Source organism: Zootoca vivipara, chromosome 10, assembly GCF_963506605.1.
Source record: "Zootoca vivipara chromosome 10, rZooViv1.1, whole genome shotgun sequence".
NCBI lineage: Eukaryota > Metazoa > Chordata > Lepidosauria > Squamata > Lacertidae > Zootoca > Zootoca vivipara.
Window position 1 is genome coordinate 38871975 of NC_083285.1, and position 17433 is coordinate 38889407.

Genomic DNA, 17433 nt, shown 5'->3' on the forward strand with positions numbered 1-17433 from the left:
AATTGTGTTGCCTTAAACTCTGTTTCAAAATCAAAGTTCTGTCAACTTCCTGCAAGAGACTTACTGGCCTGGTTTGGACAATCTTTCCTGGGTTCCTGAGCCATGATTTAGAAAGATCATCCAAACCAGGCCATTTAAAACATTTCTGCATTCCTTAAATGTGTGCTCGAGCCTTCCCCAATCTGGTAGCCTTCAGGTGTTCTTGGTTTATAATTCCCTTCATCTCTGACCATTAGCAATGCTTGTTGGGGCTGATGGGAGTTTGAATCCAAAATGCCTGGAGAGTGCCAGGTTCAGCAAAGCTGATGTACACTCTTGCTGCTAAACTGATTTTATTTTTTCCTTTGTTGCAATTTTGTATTACTGTAATTTGTTTTTTATGATTGTGCACTTTAATATCATTTCTTATTCATTTATTTCTGCCTAGCGATTGCATGTAATTGGATGGCTTATATAAATATAATTAATGTTTCTGAGTCTTTTTATTAGTTTTCCTTGTTTGTAGTTGTTGCCATTTTTGCAATCGGCTTTTGAAACTTTTGCAGTCATGTGGGAGGAGAGAATTGCTCCAAACCAGTTTCCTATCCCCTCTTTTGCACTCTGTCTCACGGTCCCTGACTTCCCAGAGAGGCTGTGAGGGATTGCAATTGGCTGCAGGGAGAGAATGGATGATAAACTTTCTGTCCATGAAGGATTTTCAAGTTAACTTACCGTAGGATCTATGTATGTATCTATGAGACTCATAACATCTTTTCTCATAGCAGTTCATAACACTAAATTTGTAGGTGCTAGGTGTGACTCCAATATAAAATAGCCCGTGAGTTTTAATTTAACGTGTCTCCCCTTTCCATTCCTAGGAAAGTGCAATCGCCATGCAGCAGGCAGTTCAGGTAGGCACAGTGAATTACTGATGTCTTTATTATCGTTTTCCTACCTTTACAAAGTCAAAAAATATGCTTCTGAAGAAAGACCTGTGACGATTTACAGCAGAATCCTGTTCATGCCTACTCAGAAGTAGATCCTATTGAGCTCAGTGCTCCTGGAAATGGGGAATAGAATTGCCACCCAAATGTGCCAAATTTATGTATTGTAATAACTTGCTGTTTATTTTACTCGCTGTTCTTTTAAAATGAAAAATCAAAGTTTGGAATCCAGGCTGCATGCCTGTCGTGGACCATACATAAAAGCAGCATCTCTGATGTTCAATAAGGCTATTCTAAAACAGACGTGAAGCGTTTGGGTAATAGATTAGATAATGTCAATACTGACTTAATACTACTTTTGTACCTTTTTTTTGGAAAGGGCTTAATAATGTTTAGCAATAATGTTCAGCCGTTACAACTCACTTTCTGTATTGCAGGTTGCAGCTTACCATATATTTCAAAGTGTAGCCCAGTTGTATTGTTTAGCTGTTGGTGTCTCCCATTAGATTTGGTTTGGAGAGGATCCCCCTCTAAGTCCACGAAGTCCGCTGACTCCAAGGCATGGCCCAGGCTTGGCAGATGTTTTGCTCTACGACCAGTGGATCTCTGTCCGACATGAGGCAACTCTGGTTCCTATGCAGGAGGACCTGTCCATCTGGCTCTCTGGCTTGTTGGGTACAGTACTAGGAATATTTGTCTGTTTGGAAGAGGCATTGCCCTAATTATTGTTATTGCCCCATTCAGAGATCTGTCTCCTACATTTATTTATTTATTCAGGAATATGTATAAACTGTTTAATCAAAGTGTTCCCTATTCTGCCTAAGAATTATAAGAGCTGTATGTAATAAAATTGCAGATAAAAACACAGCTAAAATGCTCAAAACTCTCTCTCTGTGTGTATAAAGATATGTAAAATAATCAGCATTAAGACACAGTTAAAATAAAACTAATACAGTAAAGGTAACTCAATTTAAAAACTAATAGAGGTAACTAAATGCCTGGGTTGTCTTGTTGAAATAAAATACGTTTTTAACAGAAGTCTAAAACTAAATACAGTCACGCCTTGGATCCCAAACTCCTTGCAAGTCAAACGTTTTGGCTCCTGAATGCCAAAGTGAGTGTTCCGGTTTGCGAACATTCTTTGGGACCCGAACGTCTGACGCAGCTTCCGATCGGCTGCAGGAAGCCACATCTTGGTTTACGAACATTTAGGAAGTCGAACGGACTTCCAGAACGGATTCCGTTTGACTTCTGAGGTACCACTGTATATTGAGGGTGCCTACCTAATGTCAATAGGCAGGAGTTTCAGAGCACAGCTGCTGCCACAGTAAAAGATGGACGCTGAGTAAATGAGGGTTGAAGAAGAGAGTGCGGATGTGCTGGCCCCCTCTCCCGAGTCCCATCCCAGTTTGCACATGCTGGAAGGCAAGCATCTGAGGTGCAGATCCTGCTGCATGCTTGGAGTCTCTCTGCAAAACCTCTGCTGCGGATTTTTGCCTTCCAATGCCTGGCAGGCAGTGGGGACGCAATGAAGGCAGCAATCTTAGTAAGCACATTCTTGCTCTCTTCTCATGTGATTTGAATTGTGTGAGGAGAAGAATGTTTGCGTTGGGCTAAAGTTTAGCACCAAAAAAGTCAGAACCATTACCATACCCAAGGAATTGCAGGCACCTCTTCCTGTTCAAGGTACTCCCCCCCCCCCCCCGGTATCTTTTCCCCTTTCATTTGCTAAGAGCATATAATAATGCCTTGCCACAACCTTTTTAAATGTTTGCATGTTTCAAAAAGCACTGACTAGTCGAACCAGTCGGTGAATTACCATTATGCAACCTGTAGCCCATAATATAGGCTGCAATTCAAATGATTTCTTAAAATGCAGGAACACAATCATATGCAATAAAATGAAGGATATGAATGAAGTCTACGATGCTGTGATTTCTAATGTGTTGAGTATGAGGTAATTTATTGCTCAGTTTAGGATGCCACATGGTTCTTCTACAACCTTCCACAGCTCCTTCTGTTGTGCTGGCTCTGCCACATATAACACCTTCCTGGCTAGCTGTGTGCATCTGACTTCCTCAACTTGGTGTCTTCCATATATTTTGGACTACAACTCCCATCATCCCCAGCTGCTGGGCAAGGCTGACATGAAATGTTTGAAGTGGGTTTGAAGGTTCAGCTGGAATTGGTCAAAAGCTGATGAAATACACACACCAAAAGGAGCATTGTGGAGGTTATTCTCCTGTGAAAATGGGCTGCGTTTATGCCTATGCATGTCTGAGTTGTCCGTTCAAGTTTATTATTCACTACTCTAATGAAAAAGTGGCTCTTTTACAGGGGTAGAACTTACAGCCGACCAATTGTTGGAAGATCTTGATAATGGTGTGTTGCTGTGCTTGTTGGTTGGAGTCATTCAAAGCACAGTAAAGGAAATTTGTGACCCAAATAATTTAAGGGTAAGTACAGCATTCATCGCAGCTTATAAAAATGTAGAAGTGAGATTTTCTACAACTTAATTTCGCTGGGATTATGTCTGCTCAGGTTCACATGAAGGATGTAGCATGCAAACTGAAAGTATACGTTTACCTTGTTAAGATGCACCTGTGGTAGCACCAGAAGGTGCTTTTGCATCAGCAGTGATAGCATGTAGTCAGATGTGCTTGTGCTCCTGGTTCAGATGCCGCTTTTTCCACATAAATGCGGGCAAGTGCAAGCCCAAGAGTCTTCTCATGTATGGAACTTTGGTAGCATTGTTGCATCTTCGAATCCAAAGCTTAAGACTATTCTACTTCTGATGAGATCTCATTTTCAGATAATGCATTCGGGACATTGGCCCCTGGAGTCCATCTTTTATGTTCCACCCAGGAGAATCAGCGTCATGTTGTTGCCTTGGCAACATGTCATGGGAAGCATGTATGTCATAGCTCCTTACGTATAATGACACTGGAAACAAGGGGGGGGCAGGGAGGAGGTTGTTTATGAAGCACAGGTAATAATAAATAAATAAATAAATAAATAAATAAATAAATAAATAAATTTTATTTATACCCCACCCTCCCCAGACAAGACCGGGCTCAGAGTGGCTAACACCAAATATATAATACATAAAAAACACAAAATCAAACGATTGATTAAAATACAGTTCGAAATCACATTTTAAATTAAAATAAAATTAGGTGGGAACCCACAAACCACAACCGTAGGGGTAAGGAATATAAGTAGAGTCAGTTGGAATCACTTCCCACCTTGGGTGACTTTCAGGGGGAAGGGTGGTATATAAATTTAACAAATAAGTAAACAAATATTTACACACTCCAGGTGCACCTCCTTTATTCTTGAGCAGTACAGGTGCAAAGGGCTGTTGAAAGGTGCAAATGCAGGAGCGTAGGAAGACAGGTGGCGGTTTAGTTATGGGATGTGTGCCATAAAAGCTGTAGGGTGAAGTATAGTGGCAAGAAGCTCTGGAAACAAAAGTGCTACAGGTGATACATCCCAAAATGCATGTAAGCCTTCTGTAACGGCAGGCAATTCCTCATAAGTATGTGGGAGGAGAAGGGATGGGTGTGAGATGAGGGCAGTACTGCGCAGCCCAGGGCTGTGCAGGAAGGTGGCCACACCAGTGGGGCTAGATTAAAGGGGGTGGAAATGACAAGCCCCCACTTGTTATCTGTTTGATTATTTATGATGCTTCGTAACAGATAAAGGGTGAGACTTTGTTCGATTTTAGAAAAGATGATTTGGAATATTTTAAAAACCACAGCCTTGCTGATCATAGTGCTCTGAAATAGTTTATGCATTGGAATTCATTAGAAATATTAGTGAATCATATGTTAAGTCGTCTGACAACCTTCTTCTACATTTAGATTACTGGAGCATTATTTTGTATACCCTTGGGGCTTTGTCCTGATTTCTTTTCATGTGATACTCCATTCTTCTGTATTTTGCTGATAAGATATTTTTAAACCATCTTTCAAATCCTATTTTCAGCAGAGCAAGTAGCAAGTCAGTTAGGTATGGGTGGGCTCCCCTTTTTTGAGGAAAGTGTTTCTGACAACTAAAGGCTAACCTCCACAAGCCTTGATACATGGTCTATTTAATCCTCTTTCAGCCAAGTCCTCAACAGTGGGCCAGTCAAAACCATTTCCCTCACTGATAATACGTACCCAACAAGATTAGTTTCCATTGCAGTTCTCTTCCTTGGGAAGCAATCTAAAAGTGCTTTCCATGTGCTCACAAAACCTCTCTCCCTGTGACCACCACCCAGATGTAATACATTGTATTCGATCCAGGTTACTTTAGTTGTGCTTTCATTTCATTGAAATCAACAGGACTTCTATCCAATAGCACTGATTTCAATTAGACTAAAAGCGACTAAGAGAGCAATCCTATACACCAGAAGCTGGTGTAGTGCAAGATTTTGTCCTTCCCCCAGAATATCCTCTTTTGGGGGGTTTATAGCAGCTTAAGAACCACCAGACTTGGTTCAGCTAGCTGAGGGATAAGCTGGTGTATCTGCAGCTGAGCAGAGGATGAGGGGTTTAAGCCGGTTTAGCTGGCTGTGTCAGGAACCTCTCAGCCAAGCCAGAGATCTGCTGGATCCTAACCCTGCTCATCTCTGTGAATCTACCTGTAGCCTTGCTGCCAAAATTAATCTGGATCTAACCTGCTGTGTATGTAGATGTAAGGACTTTGCGGTGGTATAAAAATGAGTTTTTTCCCAAGCCTTCCGATGGTTACAGATAAATATGTGTACAACTGTTCTACACAACCATTTTCCTCTTTCCAGGATTTCCCTTTGAGAAAAGTCCCCTGTAAGAAAGATGCGCCTTCGGGATCCTTTTTTGCTAGAGACAACACTGCCAACTTTCTCAAATGGTGTCGCTGCATTGGCGTGGATGAGACTTACCTCTTCGAATCTGAAGGCTTAGGTAAATATCACCTAATGAGGTCATAGACTTATTTTAGCACAGTCCCGTGAAATGACACAACCATTAATTTCTCAGGCAGGTTATTGCTGTCTGTGGCTTCTAGTTAAAAGGGGTAGAACTGTTCATAAGAACTGGTTCCTTTGAGTGTGTTCCAGAGTTCCATGATTATGAAACAAGTGGTGCACATGCTCTGTAAAAGACAGAGTTAAGGTATAATCAATGCATGCTTCAATACAGAGCAAAATAACCTGATGGAAAGAGGGCCAGGGTACCAAATATATCATGGAGAGAAAGAGGAGGACTTTCTTGCTTGTTGCTTTTGGGGATAACAGAGGGGATCCTAGAATAGCTTTCAAGCCAGCTACAGAATAAAAACATATTAATAGTTTTAAAACTAAGCTGTACAGATTTACTGAGGGTGTTGTATCATGCTCTTCTATGGAACCAGGACTCATTTGCTCAAGATGTTGGGATTTCTAGATCAAGGGAAATAATAGTACCACTGTATTCTGCTCTGGTCAGACCTCACCTGGAGTACTGTGTCCAGTTCTGGGCACCACAGTTCAAGAAGGATACTGACAAGCTCGAACGTGTCCAGAAGAGGGCAACCCAAATGGTCAAAGGCCTGGAAACGGTGCCTTATGAGGAACGGCTTAGGGAGCTGGGTATGTTTAGCCTGGAGAAGAGAAGGTTAAGGGGCGATATGATAGCCATGTTCAAATATATAAAAGGATGTCATATAGAGGAGGGAGAAAGGTTGTTTTCTGCTGCTCCATTTTTCTGTTGGAAGCCGCCCAGAGTGGCTGGGGAAACCCAGCCAGATGGGCGGGGTATAAATAAATAATAATAATCATCATCATCATCTTCACCCAGGATTTAGGAACCTGTGGTCATACTGCTGTTGTTGGACTTCAACGCCCATTAGTCCAAGCATGGCCAGGGAGTTGTAGTTCAAGAACAGATGGAGAGCCATAGGTTCCTCACCCCGAATCTATGCTTTCCCTTCTGGTAACAAATGTTATTCTTGGTAATGGAGATTGGTAGTTAAGGGGGGGTGCTGCAGGTAGTACAGGGTGATATAATTTCATGTTTCTAGGTTCCTGATTCTAACATCTGGGGGGGGGGAGGTAGCCATGCCAGAATTTTTTACTTATTCTCTTTCCATGCATACTGTACCTATTTTACTGATGGATCTGTGAATGGGGCAGATGTGATTTTTCAGGAATTGGATGCAAATAACTGGGTGCAATTAAGTTCCTCTCTTAAAGGCAGATATGCCCTAAATGCCAGCTAGGAGCCTGTCTCTGTTTCAGTTTTCTTTATAAAGTGCTTCGAGTACACGACTGCTAAAATTAGTCAGCCAGTTTCCAGTTTAAGGACTCTGCAGCGTCAACAGTTTGTGCGTACAGTAATTGACATTTTGCATCAGAAGCAAGAGCTTTGGATTTTACCGCCCTACACTCCTCATTCTAACTAGATGGATATGAAAATGTAAAATTTCAGGCAAGTTCAGGATTGCCAGCTTCAAAACACTTCCAACTTAAAATCAGATCTTGCGCTGGTTTCGTACCTGGAGGATTACACTATCTGCCTCTAGTTTCAGACTGGACTTTGTAACCAGCAGCTGCCAGACCAGGTTTTACCTGATGGAGCAAAATCTCTGACTGCTCATAAAGAAGAGAAGCTCAAAACAGAATTGGTTAATTAAGGTTTTGGTATTGTTCTTTTAAAAGAGATGCACACCCGCCTAAGTCCCAGCCCTGCAGAAGAAGTGCTACTTAAGTTGTTGTGAAATTGCTTGTGCTTGTTGAAACACAACCTTTGAATATGTTTGCTGCATACATTTAGAAACCAAACATCACCCCCACCTAGGACTGACTGGTTGCGATATGCTTAGTAATTTTAGTTTATAAATGCTGATTTTGCATTTCAGACAACTTAACTGACAACGGCAAGTGTTCTGTTTTTTGAATCCCACCAACTTTAGGTGAAGCATACTTCTAGGAAACTGTATATCTTTGTTCCAGGTGTGGCCAAAGTGGAGCCCGCCAGATACTATTAGACTAAGTGCCCATCATCCCTGACCATTGATCTGGGCGTGATAGAAGTTTGGGGCACCTCAGTGGTTACCCCTACTTTCAGAGTCACCATTTAATTCCCCCTTCCATCAAGCATCTCTCAGTGGCAAAATCAGAGATCATATTGGGTAAGATGACTTCATAAATAATGAAATAAGATGTCTAATAGAGAATAATTTCATTTTCATCTAGGTATAATGGAGTTGGCAACATTTATAATTGGAACCAGTCAGACCATATTGCATCGTGTATATAGCTCAGAGTATTTGGAAGGCTGCTGACTAGTTAACACAGTAGCTGGCTTCGCAGCATAAATGCGTGCTTTGTATGCTCTTGGCAAAGAGCCTCCTTGGAGGGGCGAAATTCCTCTTAGCCTGCTGTGCCCTTTTGGATTCAAGCATATTTGGAAATAAGGAGTGGCTGTTTTGTTTGGACACTGGATTCCCTTGCGCAAGCATATAGCTCTGCCTTGCCACCCAATTTCCTTTGCATTTGAACAATGCAGGAACCTTAATAATTTTTATACTGCCACTCCATCCAAGGATCACAACGTGATGATAATGATATTAAATTTGTATACTGCCCTTTATCTGAAGATCCCAGGACGGTTTACAACAGGAAAATACAAAATGAGAAGAGAGTCTGTATCTGATATAGAATCCTAGGAAACTTGGAATTGTGGTGTCTTTTTTTTGTTGTAAAATAAAAAAATTCCTTCAGTAGCACCTTAAAGACCAACTAAGTTTTTATTTTGGTATGAGCTTTCGTGTGCATGCACACTTCTTCAGATCTCCTTCAGAAGAAGGAGACTTCTTTTTTTTTGTTGATGACTGTTTTTTTTTCTTCACACGCATCAGTATCTGACATCTTTCCAAATCTTTTGACAAGTTCCTACAGTTCGATTTTCTTTTTTGCGTGGTAGGGGGAGGATTTTCATTGAGAAGTAAGTCCAGAAATGTGATTGCTAAGCCAAGTGTTTTATTGGCACAGCTGTTGTTGATGCCCTGGAGAACAAAACTATAGGAGTAATAATTCAGAATTTGGATATTAGATTGATCATCAGCATCATCTCCTCCCACATCCATGTCTCAAGGTGATGTACATAATACAATAGGAATAGCTAAAAACACAGAAGATAAGTTTTAAAACAATACCAAATAGATGCCCACGGCAGAGACCCATTCATCCAGGTGAGAAAGTCCATTGAAACAAAAATATATTCAATTGTTTCTGGAAAGTGCAAATGGTGGGTGCCTTTCATATTATAACTTTTCTTCTGTTGCACAAAACAGGGGCAGCCGCACTAAAAGCCGTGCTCTGAGTTACTTCTCCTTCTTTTGTCTTGCATGCAAGTTATTTCTAGTCTGCAGTTGATTTTTTTACCCTTAAATAAAAACTAACTTACCATGAAATAAGGCAAAACATTAAGTTTTCAAAATTCTTTTCACAGTTCTGCATAAGGATCCCAGACAAGTGTACCTTTGTCTACTGGAAATCGGACGCATTGTATCAAGGTGTGTATTCATTGCAGTTTTCTAGATAAAGTATGTAACGTAGAGCAAACCTTCAGAAACCTTAAATGAAGGGTAGCCAATGTGGTGCTTGCTCTCCAGATGTTGTTGAACTACAACTCCCATAAGCCCCAGCCAGTGTGGCCACTTGTTATGGATGATAGGAATTGTAGTCCAGCTACAACTGTGTTGGTTAATCTTCATTTAAATGGTTTCTCAAGGTTTTCTTCAGAGATCCAGCCTCTTTATGCCTCCTTGTCACTCAGGGAAAGAAAGCCTACCAAATTTTAATTCAGTATAAGTAGTTCAGCAAGTCATGGCTAGAAGGGGCAGTGTTCTCTCATTGGATTGGGCAGCATAAGTCAAAATGGCAGAATTAGATTCTGCAGGCGGTGGAAGGTTTTTTTGGTTTTGAAATCAAAGATGGCATTGTTGTCAAGTCCCAGCAAAGGGGGCACACCATCAGGGATAACACTGACATTCCAGTTTGATTCTTCAGTCCCACTCTCCCAGCTTCCAAGCTCTGGTGTGTTCGTGTGGAACCGGCATAGGCAAACTCGGCCCTCCAGATGTTTTGAGACTACAATTCCTATCATCCCTGACCACTGGTCCTGTTAGCTAGGGATGATGGGAGTTGTAGTCCCAAAACATCTGGAGGCCCGAGTTTGCATATGCCTGATGTAGAATCCCCCCCCCCCCCAGGCAAATACTTGTTCTGAGAATCTGGCTCTGCAGCTTATATGATTGAACCTTTGGAGAGCACTTCCTACATTTCTCATAGCTGCCAAGTTTTCCCTTTTCTCGCGAGGAAGCCTATTCAGCATAAGGGAAAATCCCTTTAAAAAAGGGATAACTTGGCAGCTATGCATTTCTTAGGAAGTTAAACCTATGTTTTAGATCAGGCATCCCCAAACTGCGGCCCTCCAGATATTTTGGCTTACAACTCCCATGATCCCTTTCCATGGTCGGGGAAGATGGGAATTGTAGTCCAAGACATCTGGAGGACCGAAGTTTGGGGATGCCTGTTTTAGATACTTCACAGCCTGCTTGTATATGCCCTTAGACATGCCAGAGACATGTAATAGCTATTTCCTTGTTTCAGAATTTTATTTAACCTAAATGCAGTACCTTTTCCTCTCACCCGTCATTTCCTTTTTCTAGATATGGAGTTGAACCGCCTGTATTAGTAAAACTGGAAAAGGAAATTGAATTGGAAGAGACCTTATTAATGTCCTCTGATCCTGTTGCTCCTGCTGTCACTCCCAAGTCGTGTTGTCAACATGGAGAATTACACGAAGCAGTAAGTATCGCTTGCATTTGGTCCAATGAGGTTTTAGCTTGCTTCGGTGAATTACCTTGTATTGTGTGCTCCTCTGAATGTGCATTTAAAAGGAGCTCCACTTGAAAATGAGCTTCATCTGTGTAATCCCATCGGGTTGTATCCAATTTGAGTCATACTCAGAGTAGAGCCATGGAAATCAACTTGATGTCCTCCACCCAGTAGGATTTAAGCAGCCTAACTTGTTCACAGGATTGCCATCTGATCGGTGTAATCCTGTGGTTCTTTACTGAGAATTAAGTCCCACATAGCTTCAGTGGAGCTCTTTTCCAGGTAAGTCTGGCTGCAATCCTCGTAAACACCCAACTAAGTAGGAAAGGAAATTTGATCACAATGCAGGAAGAAGAAAATGCATCTGCTGCAACAACTAAAAGTGCTCTTCATTTCCTCTGAAATTGTGTGAGCTTGTTATCAGCTTGGGAGTTTTGAGGAAGAAGGATGAGATCTTCACATTAGGTTTCAGTGATGTCATTCTTGTAGCAAAACAGGAAGTTCACATTCATTATTATTTTTTGGAGATAACAGGAAGAAATTAACAGGAAATATTTGTACAAAATAGGTTAAGCACATTGCTGAAGATCCTCCTTGCAGCTGCTCCCACAGGTTTTCAATTGAGTACCTGTCTGAAGGACGCTACAGGTTGGGAGACAAAATACTCTTCATACGTGTAAGTTCAATTTCTCAAAATGGTTTCCGATCTCTTGCTTTGGAATAGGCTGTCTCATCTGGGCCGGGCATAGCCCACATCCCCACAGATAGTATTTCAGTCTCATGAATGGAGACATCATCCTGGTGAAGTTACTTTCGCAGTTTCCCTGCCTGTTTGGAAGACTGTCCCTAGCACTCTGCAAGCATTCAGCCTGAACACACAAGAGCAGATTTTTTTTTGTAGGAGCCAGAGACTCATGCATCAGCTCTACCTCCAGTGCCCAGTGTATCCATGTGAGGAAGGTCTAAGTGTATTTGACTGGTAATGCAGGACTCCTGGTTGTGAGGAATCTTGTAAGCCCGTTCCGTCCCCTTCAGACATTCATACCAAGCATATGAAGGTTGGTAGCAGAGGGGAAAGGTCTAGCATGCTCAAGGATCTTGGGGGCAGAGGCTGGTGCATGCACTCCTGGCCCCCTTAGCACCTTTCCTAGAATCATAGATTTGGCACTCCAAGGGTCATCTAGTCAAGCCCCCTGCAATGCAGGAACCATAGCTAAATAATCTCTGGGAGATGGCCATTCAATCTCAGTTTAAAACCTTCTAATGAAGCAGAGTCCACTTACCTTCCAAGGTAGTCCATTTCACCGCCAAGCATCTTTTGCCATCGAAAAGTTATTCCACAGACTTTGTTGGAATCTCTTTTCTAGTAAATTGAATCCATTGGTTTGGGTTCTACACTCTGGAGCAGCAGAAAACAAGCTTGCTCCATCTTCCATGCAGTATTTTTCATATTCAGCCTGAATGCCTGGCTCAGTGAAGCTAGGGAATGCTTGATCAATAAGTCCCTCTGCTTTCTGCTGTGGTTGATGGCAGCTTGCATTCCTCTGTCTGCACTTGTTTAATGTTTTTAGGATTTGTAGAGTGGTCTTCAGGGACAGCTGGAGATCTTTCTGTAATATATGAGGAAAGCTGGTAAATGGGAAACTATGATAGAGTCCCAGAGGGGGGGATTAAGGCCCCTCAGAGATCCTTCTAAGCCGAATACTTTCTATACTGCAGTACAAAAAAAAAGCAAATATCCTATTCTCTACTCTTTCTTCCTTCTTCTGCTAGATGTTACACGGCAAGCATGTGATGGTACGTGTTGGTGGAGGTTGGGATACTCTTCAAGGTTTTCTACTCAAGTACGACCCTTGCCGAGTGCTGCAGTTTGCAACGTTAGAACAGAAAATCTTGGCGTTTCAAAAAGGTGCTTCCAATGAGACTGTTCCCGATTCATCTGCTAGAGCGCCCCAGCCTCCACTCATGAATCCCATATCTGCGGTGGATACGTATCAGAAACAGAATTCAAAGCCCTGTACTCCTGTTTCAGATCCAAAAACTCCACATGTAACTAACAGAAAACAGGCAGTAGCCAAGTTTCCACAATCAGGTGGTCTTTCTTCTCCCAAAGTAACAACATGTACATCTCCTACAAGCCAGCTTGGACCAGGGCACACCAAGTCAAAAGGCTTAGTAGTGAATAACAATATGCCATCTTCCAAATCTTCAGCAGCTGCATCAAAAAAACCAGCATCTCCTTCCCATAAATCAACTTCGGTTTCAAAAGTTAGGCAACCTGTAAATAAAGGTTCCGCCTCCTCTTCCTTGTTGAGAACTGCTGTGACTTCAAATTCGCTTCAGAAACGTGTCTTGTCGCCAGCCAAACTTGCACATTCCCAGAATTCTCCAGCTGTTTCGGATCCTGCCCTTTTTTGTTCAGCAAGTAAGCTTTCTGAGCTACCTGGAACAAAAGCTAAAAGAGTGGCTGTGGAACAAGATTTTGATTCTCCTAATAGCAGAGCTCGGCTTGATGCTGCAGCCAAAGCTAAGCCTCTTTCAAAAACCTTAGCAAGACCTACAAGGCCAGCTGACAGAAATCCGCATGTCCTGAAGCCAACTTTGTCTCAACAGCCTTCTGCAAAACCAGTTCCCAAAATCACCATCCAAACATTACCCGCACAATCCCACTCACCCAGAGGCATGCCAGAAATTAGCCAGGCCAAAAACATCAAACCTGCTGTTAGCTCTGCTTTGGTTACAGATGGTAAATCAACACAGCTGATGTCTTCGTTGGGATCGAGGGGTAAAAATGCAGCCTCATCTGTTAACAACCAGACATCTGTCAAAAATGTTAAGGTCCAAAATAGCATGACGAGAACTCCGGTAATGTCAAAACATCCCGAGCGTACCCCACTGTCCGTGGTGCGCCTTCCCCAAAAATCAACCAAAGTTGAAACCAGAAAAAAGGCTATGCAAAGTGCTAACAGAGATCAATCAGCAGTTAAACCCTCTCAGAATGAGAAAAACCTTCATCCAGCCACTAAGAATCCTCTTTCAAAAGTTAAGACTACTGCTGTAACTACTAAGGGGACACCTGGAAGCTTAAAGGACCCAACACTGAAGACTAAGCAGGATGATAATTATTTTGTTATGAGTGGAAATAAGAAACTCAAAAAGTTAAAATAACTAAGGATATTAACCGTTGATGTTGCCTGCTCTTCCGGTAGCTACTTCATTCAAGTGTAAAATGTTTAAATAACAATATGGTAATCAAGATATTAACTCCCTTGTCTATAAATGATGATGTTTGATAAGCTACTGATCGGCCAAGAGTGTTCACCAGAACTTATACCAGTCTTCTCTAATACAGTAGTACATTGATCTCTATAGGGCATCTTACTTTAGTCTGTATTCTATGCATCTTTAGTACAATTCTGGCATTCGTGTTTGATGTGACAAAGTGTTCGTTTCTCATGACAGATATTTCTGAATTGATCCCATGTGCCACCTAGTATTTTCCTTACCAGGGAAAAACAGTAAGGAGCAGGATCCTTTATAGGAGCCTTATTAGTGTGCACTGGAAGGTACACTTATCAGGAATGTGTTCAATCTCCTGATGACATTAGCCCTTTTAGGAGACGTTCTTGTGCATTGATTCAGAACTTGGTCTGAAGATGCTTTTTGTCAAAAGTGGAATTGGGAAATTGAGCCTTGTTGTATCTAAACACTAATTTCAGCAAGAATAAGATGTGAGTAAGTTTTTTTTAAAAAAACAAATTAGGTAGAAGTAGCCAACATGCGAGTAGCTTTATATTGAGGAGAGATCAGAGTTATTATTAGTAGTAGTTTGGCTTATCTTCAATGCTGAACAGAAATGTTTAGTTAGCCTTAGGGCATATCCCGTGCTACAGCTCTGTTCTGTGATGGATTTCCATACGCACAACAGACCTTCCTCCTCCTCTCCTGTCCCCTCCAGCTCCCCTCTCAAAATCTACTCTGGCGGGTTGGGAGAGTGTCCAGAGTATAGGGTTTTTTGGGGTGTGTGTGTGTGGCAGGAACAGAAGAAACAAGTTCTGCTGGGGCAGTGGAACTACACATGCGAAGCACTGGATACAACCCTTCATTTTTAAGGGGTATTTATTCTAATTTAAAAGCTCTTATGCAAGTCCCATTTAAATGTTCAATAAAACTACATCCCTAAGAACACTAAAAATTTCTGTCTTAAAACATAACTTCAGTGCCTTAGCACATGATGTGCTCTGTTGTATCACAAGATATTTTAAATATCTGGGTTCAGGCGTGTGCCCTAGTTTATTCATGTGCAGTTCAAGCCTGTGCTGATCTCAGCAGGGCTTAAGCAAATGAAACTCTGGGTCTGATTGCACAGGAACAATTTAATGAACACTGGTGCTTTGTAACTCTTCGGCGTGTCAGTCTTTCTGAGGTGAGTGGAGCTTGTGCAGCCACAGTGCTTAATGGATTGCATGCTTAAAATGCATTAGCCAAACCTCCCTATGGGAGGGAGAACACCCCGTAGAATTCTAGGAAATATGCTTGTGTCTGCAGAAGTGGGTGAGCAACCTTCAGATAATATGATTTACATCTGTAAGCACAATTCAAATGCCTTTCAAATAAGCTGCCTACGTGGGTTTTTTAATATTTATATTGCACATTACTTCATGCTAGCTACATAATTCATTCCTTGTTGCATTTAATACAGCATAACCTGCCATATGCAGCAAACTTTGGTGCGGAAGTAGCTCGATCTAAGTGTCTTCAGTACAAAGCTGTACATTCTCAAGCAAGATGGTGTTGATTAACTGCATGTGTGTATACCAGCTTGTATACACCTGTACTTCCTAAAGCAGTATTTTTTAGACATTTACCTTTTTTCAAAAAACAACTGTGCAGTTCCTTCTCCATAGACTTCCCCCCCCCCAAATGTAGGAGTCAGAAAAAACACTTTCTCACAAAACTGCATGTTGCACTACTGAATATCAAATCATGTTTTTAATTGCAATGTACATTGCGAACCCAGGTGAAATCGATCTTGAGATAATGGATTCTGCCCAAAATCACAAATTAGTAAACCATTATTGACTGAAGTGGAAATAAGCAGCCGCACGCACACACACACCCCGCTCTTCACATCTGCTCTAGCTGCACTTAGAAAAGAAACTTACGCCTGACTAGATGAGGCAGAATGCGTGTCCCATTGAAAACAATGCTGTGTGGACAAAATATATCCACAGCTAGCTTTACGTTTTAACAGTTCACTTCCAGTTTACACTCATTGATTCTGTACATGATAATTCCACAGGAATGTGGCTATACGCACCCTTCCCCTTAGCTGCTTTGGAGTGACTAGTTATATATGGCACCTATATAGCTCTTACATATACGCCAGTGGTTGGGAGACAAAGTAACTGTTGTGCCTGAAAACTACTTTTTATTTATTGGAAAACAGCAGTGAAGAGGTATTCACACAAGTCAGTGTCTGATCTTTACTGGCCATAACATGAATATTCATTTCTGCACTACCAGTTTCTATTATTTATGGATTTTTGTAAGTCAATAAACTGCTGAAATCTATGAGAAATGTGGCAATGTCGAGTGTTTTTGCTTTTGGGTGCTTTAATTAAGGCTCAAGCATGGAAGTCTTTACAGCTATTTAGTCGCCAAAAAAAGAGAAAAAAGTCTGTTACTGAATAGTATGCACATCAACCTTAAAAAATAAAGTGAACCATCCCCTGTTCATTGCTATATTGATGTGTATGTGTCAAGTAGCATGGAATGGGATTATATGTAATTTGAAGATTGTTGTAGTTACCCAACTAGTATTTAAATCAGGCATCCCCAAACTTCGGCCCTCCAGATGTTTTGGACTACAATTCCCATGTTCCCTGACCACTAGTCCTGTTAGCTAGGGATCATGGGAGTTGTAGGCCAAAACATCTGGAGGGCCGCAGTTTGGGGATGCCTGATTTAAATGGTATGTCCATGAAACATCTCTGTAGGCAACTGGGGGCTACTAAATCTGAGCTACGGTGTTTGAGGCTTGTGTATCCTCCATGGAGCTGTCTCTGAAAGTCTGGGAAAGATGGAAAGCTCATGTGACAGCTCAGCTGACAGAAGATGAGACTCTTCATCTCAAAGTCATAGATTCAAACCCCATGTTGGGCAAATGATTCCTGCATTTCAGGGGGGGTTGAACTAGATGACCCTTGTGGTCCCTTCCAACTCTACAATTCCACGATCCATGCGAGTTCTAATGTGTGTGGGGGCGCTCATCCAGAAATGGCCTTTAACAAATGCTTTTCTACATTTTTATTCTTCCCTTCGCTTGAGGAATTCGCATTGGCTACAAAGTCCCCCAGCCCAGCCCTGTAAGATAGATAAAGCTGAAAGGAGGTGACTGTTCCATCATCATGGCTGAGTGTGGATTTGAACCTGGATCTCCCTGTTTTAACACTTGCCAGTATGTCATACTGGCTGCCTAGTACAATTTGGCTGGGTCACCTTCACCCCTTTGTTTATGTAGATATATTTGCCACTACAAAAGACAATGGGAACATCCCCTTGTATAGCTAAGGAGAAGGGCTTTAGCTCAGCAGAGCATCAGCTTTCTTTGAAGAAGGTCCCTGATTCAAATCCTGACATCTCCAGGTAAAGCTGGGAGAG

At 41.8% G+C, this 17433-nt stretch overlaps 1 protein-coding gene across 4 annotated transcripts in view; it reads left to right on the plus strand.

Annotated features, from left to right (window-relative positions):
- Positions 1–16583, plus strand: part of GAS2L3 (growth arrest specific 2 like 3) — a 28467-nt gene extending 11884 nt beyond the window's left edge. For all 4 annotated transcript variants that reach the window (XM_035126992.2, XM_035126993.2, XM_035126988.2 and 1 more), the window contains exons 2-9: positions 858–890; positions 1430–1598; positions 3261–3379; positions 5710–5851; positions 9380–9443; positions 10602–10740; positions 11339–11446; positions 12544–16583. In XM_035126992.2, the coding sequence (XP_034982883.1) occupies positions 873–890; positions 1430–1598; positions 3261–3379; positions 5710–5851; positions 9380–9443; positions 10602–10740; positions 11339–11446; positions 12544–13938 (2154 nt within the window). In that variant the 5' untranslated portion in view covers positions 858–872 and the 3' untranslated portion in view covers positions 13939–16583. The remainder of the gene's footprint in view (positions 1–857; positions 891–1429; positions 1599–3260; positions 3380–5709; positions 5852–9379; positions 9444–10601; positions 10741–11338; positions 11447–12543) is intronic.
- Positions 16584–17433: the final 850 nt, after the last annotated feature.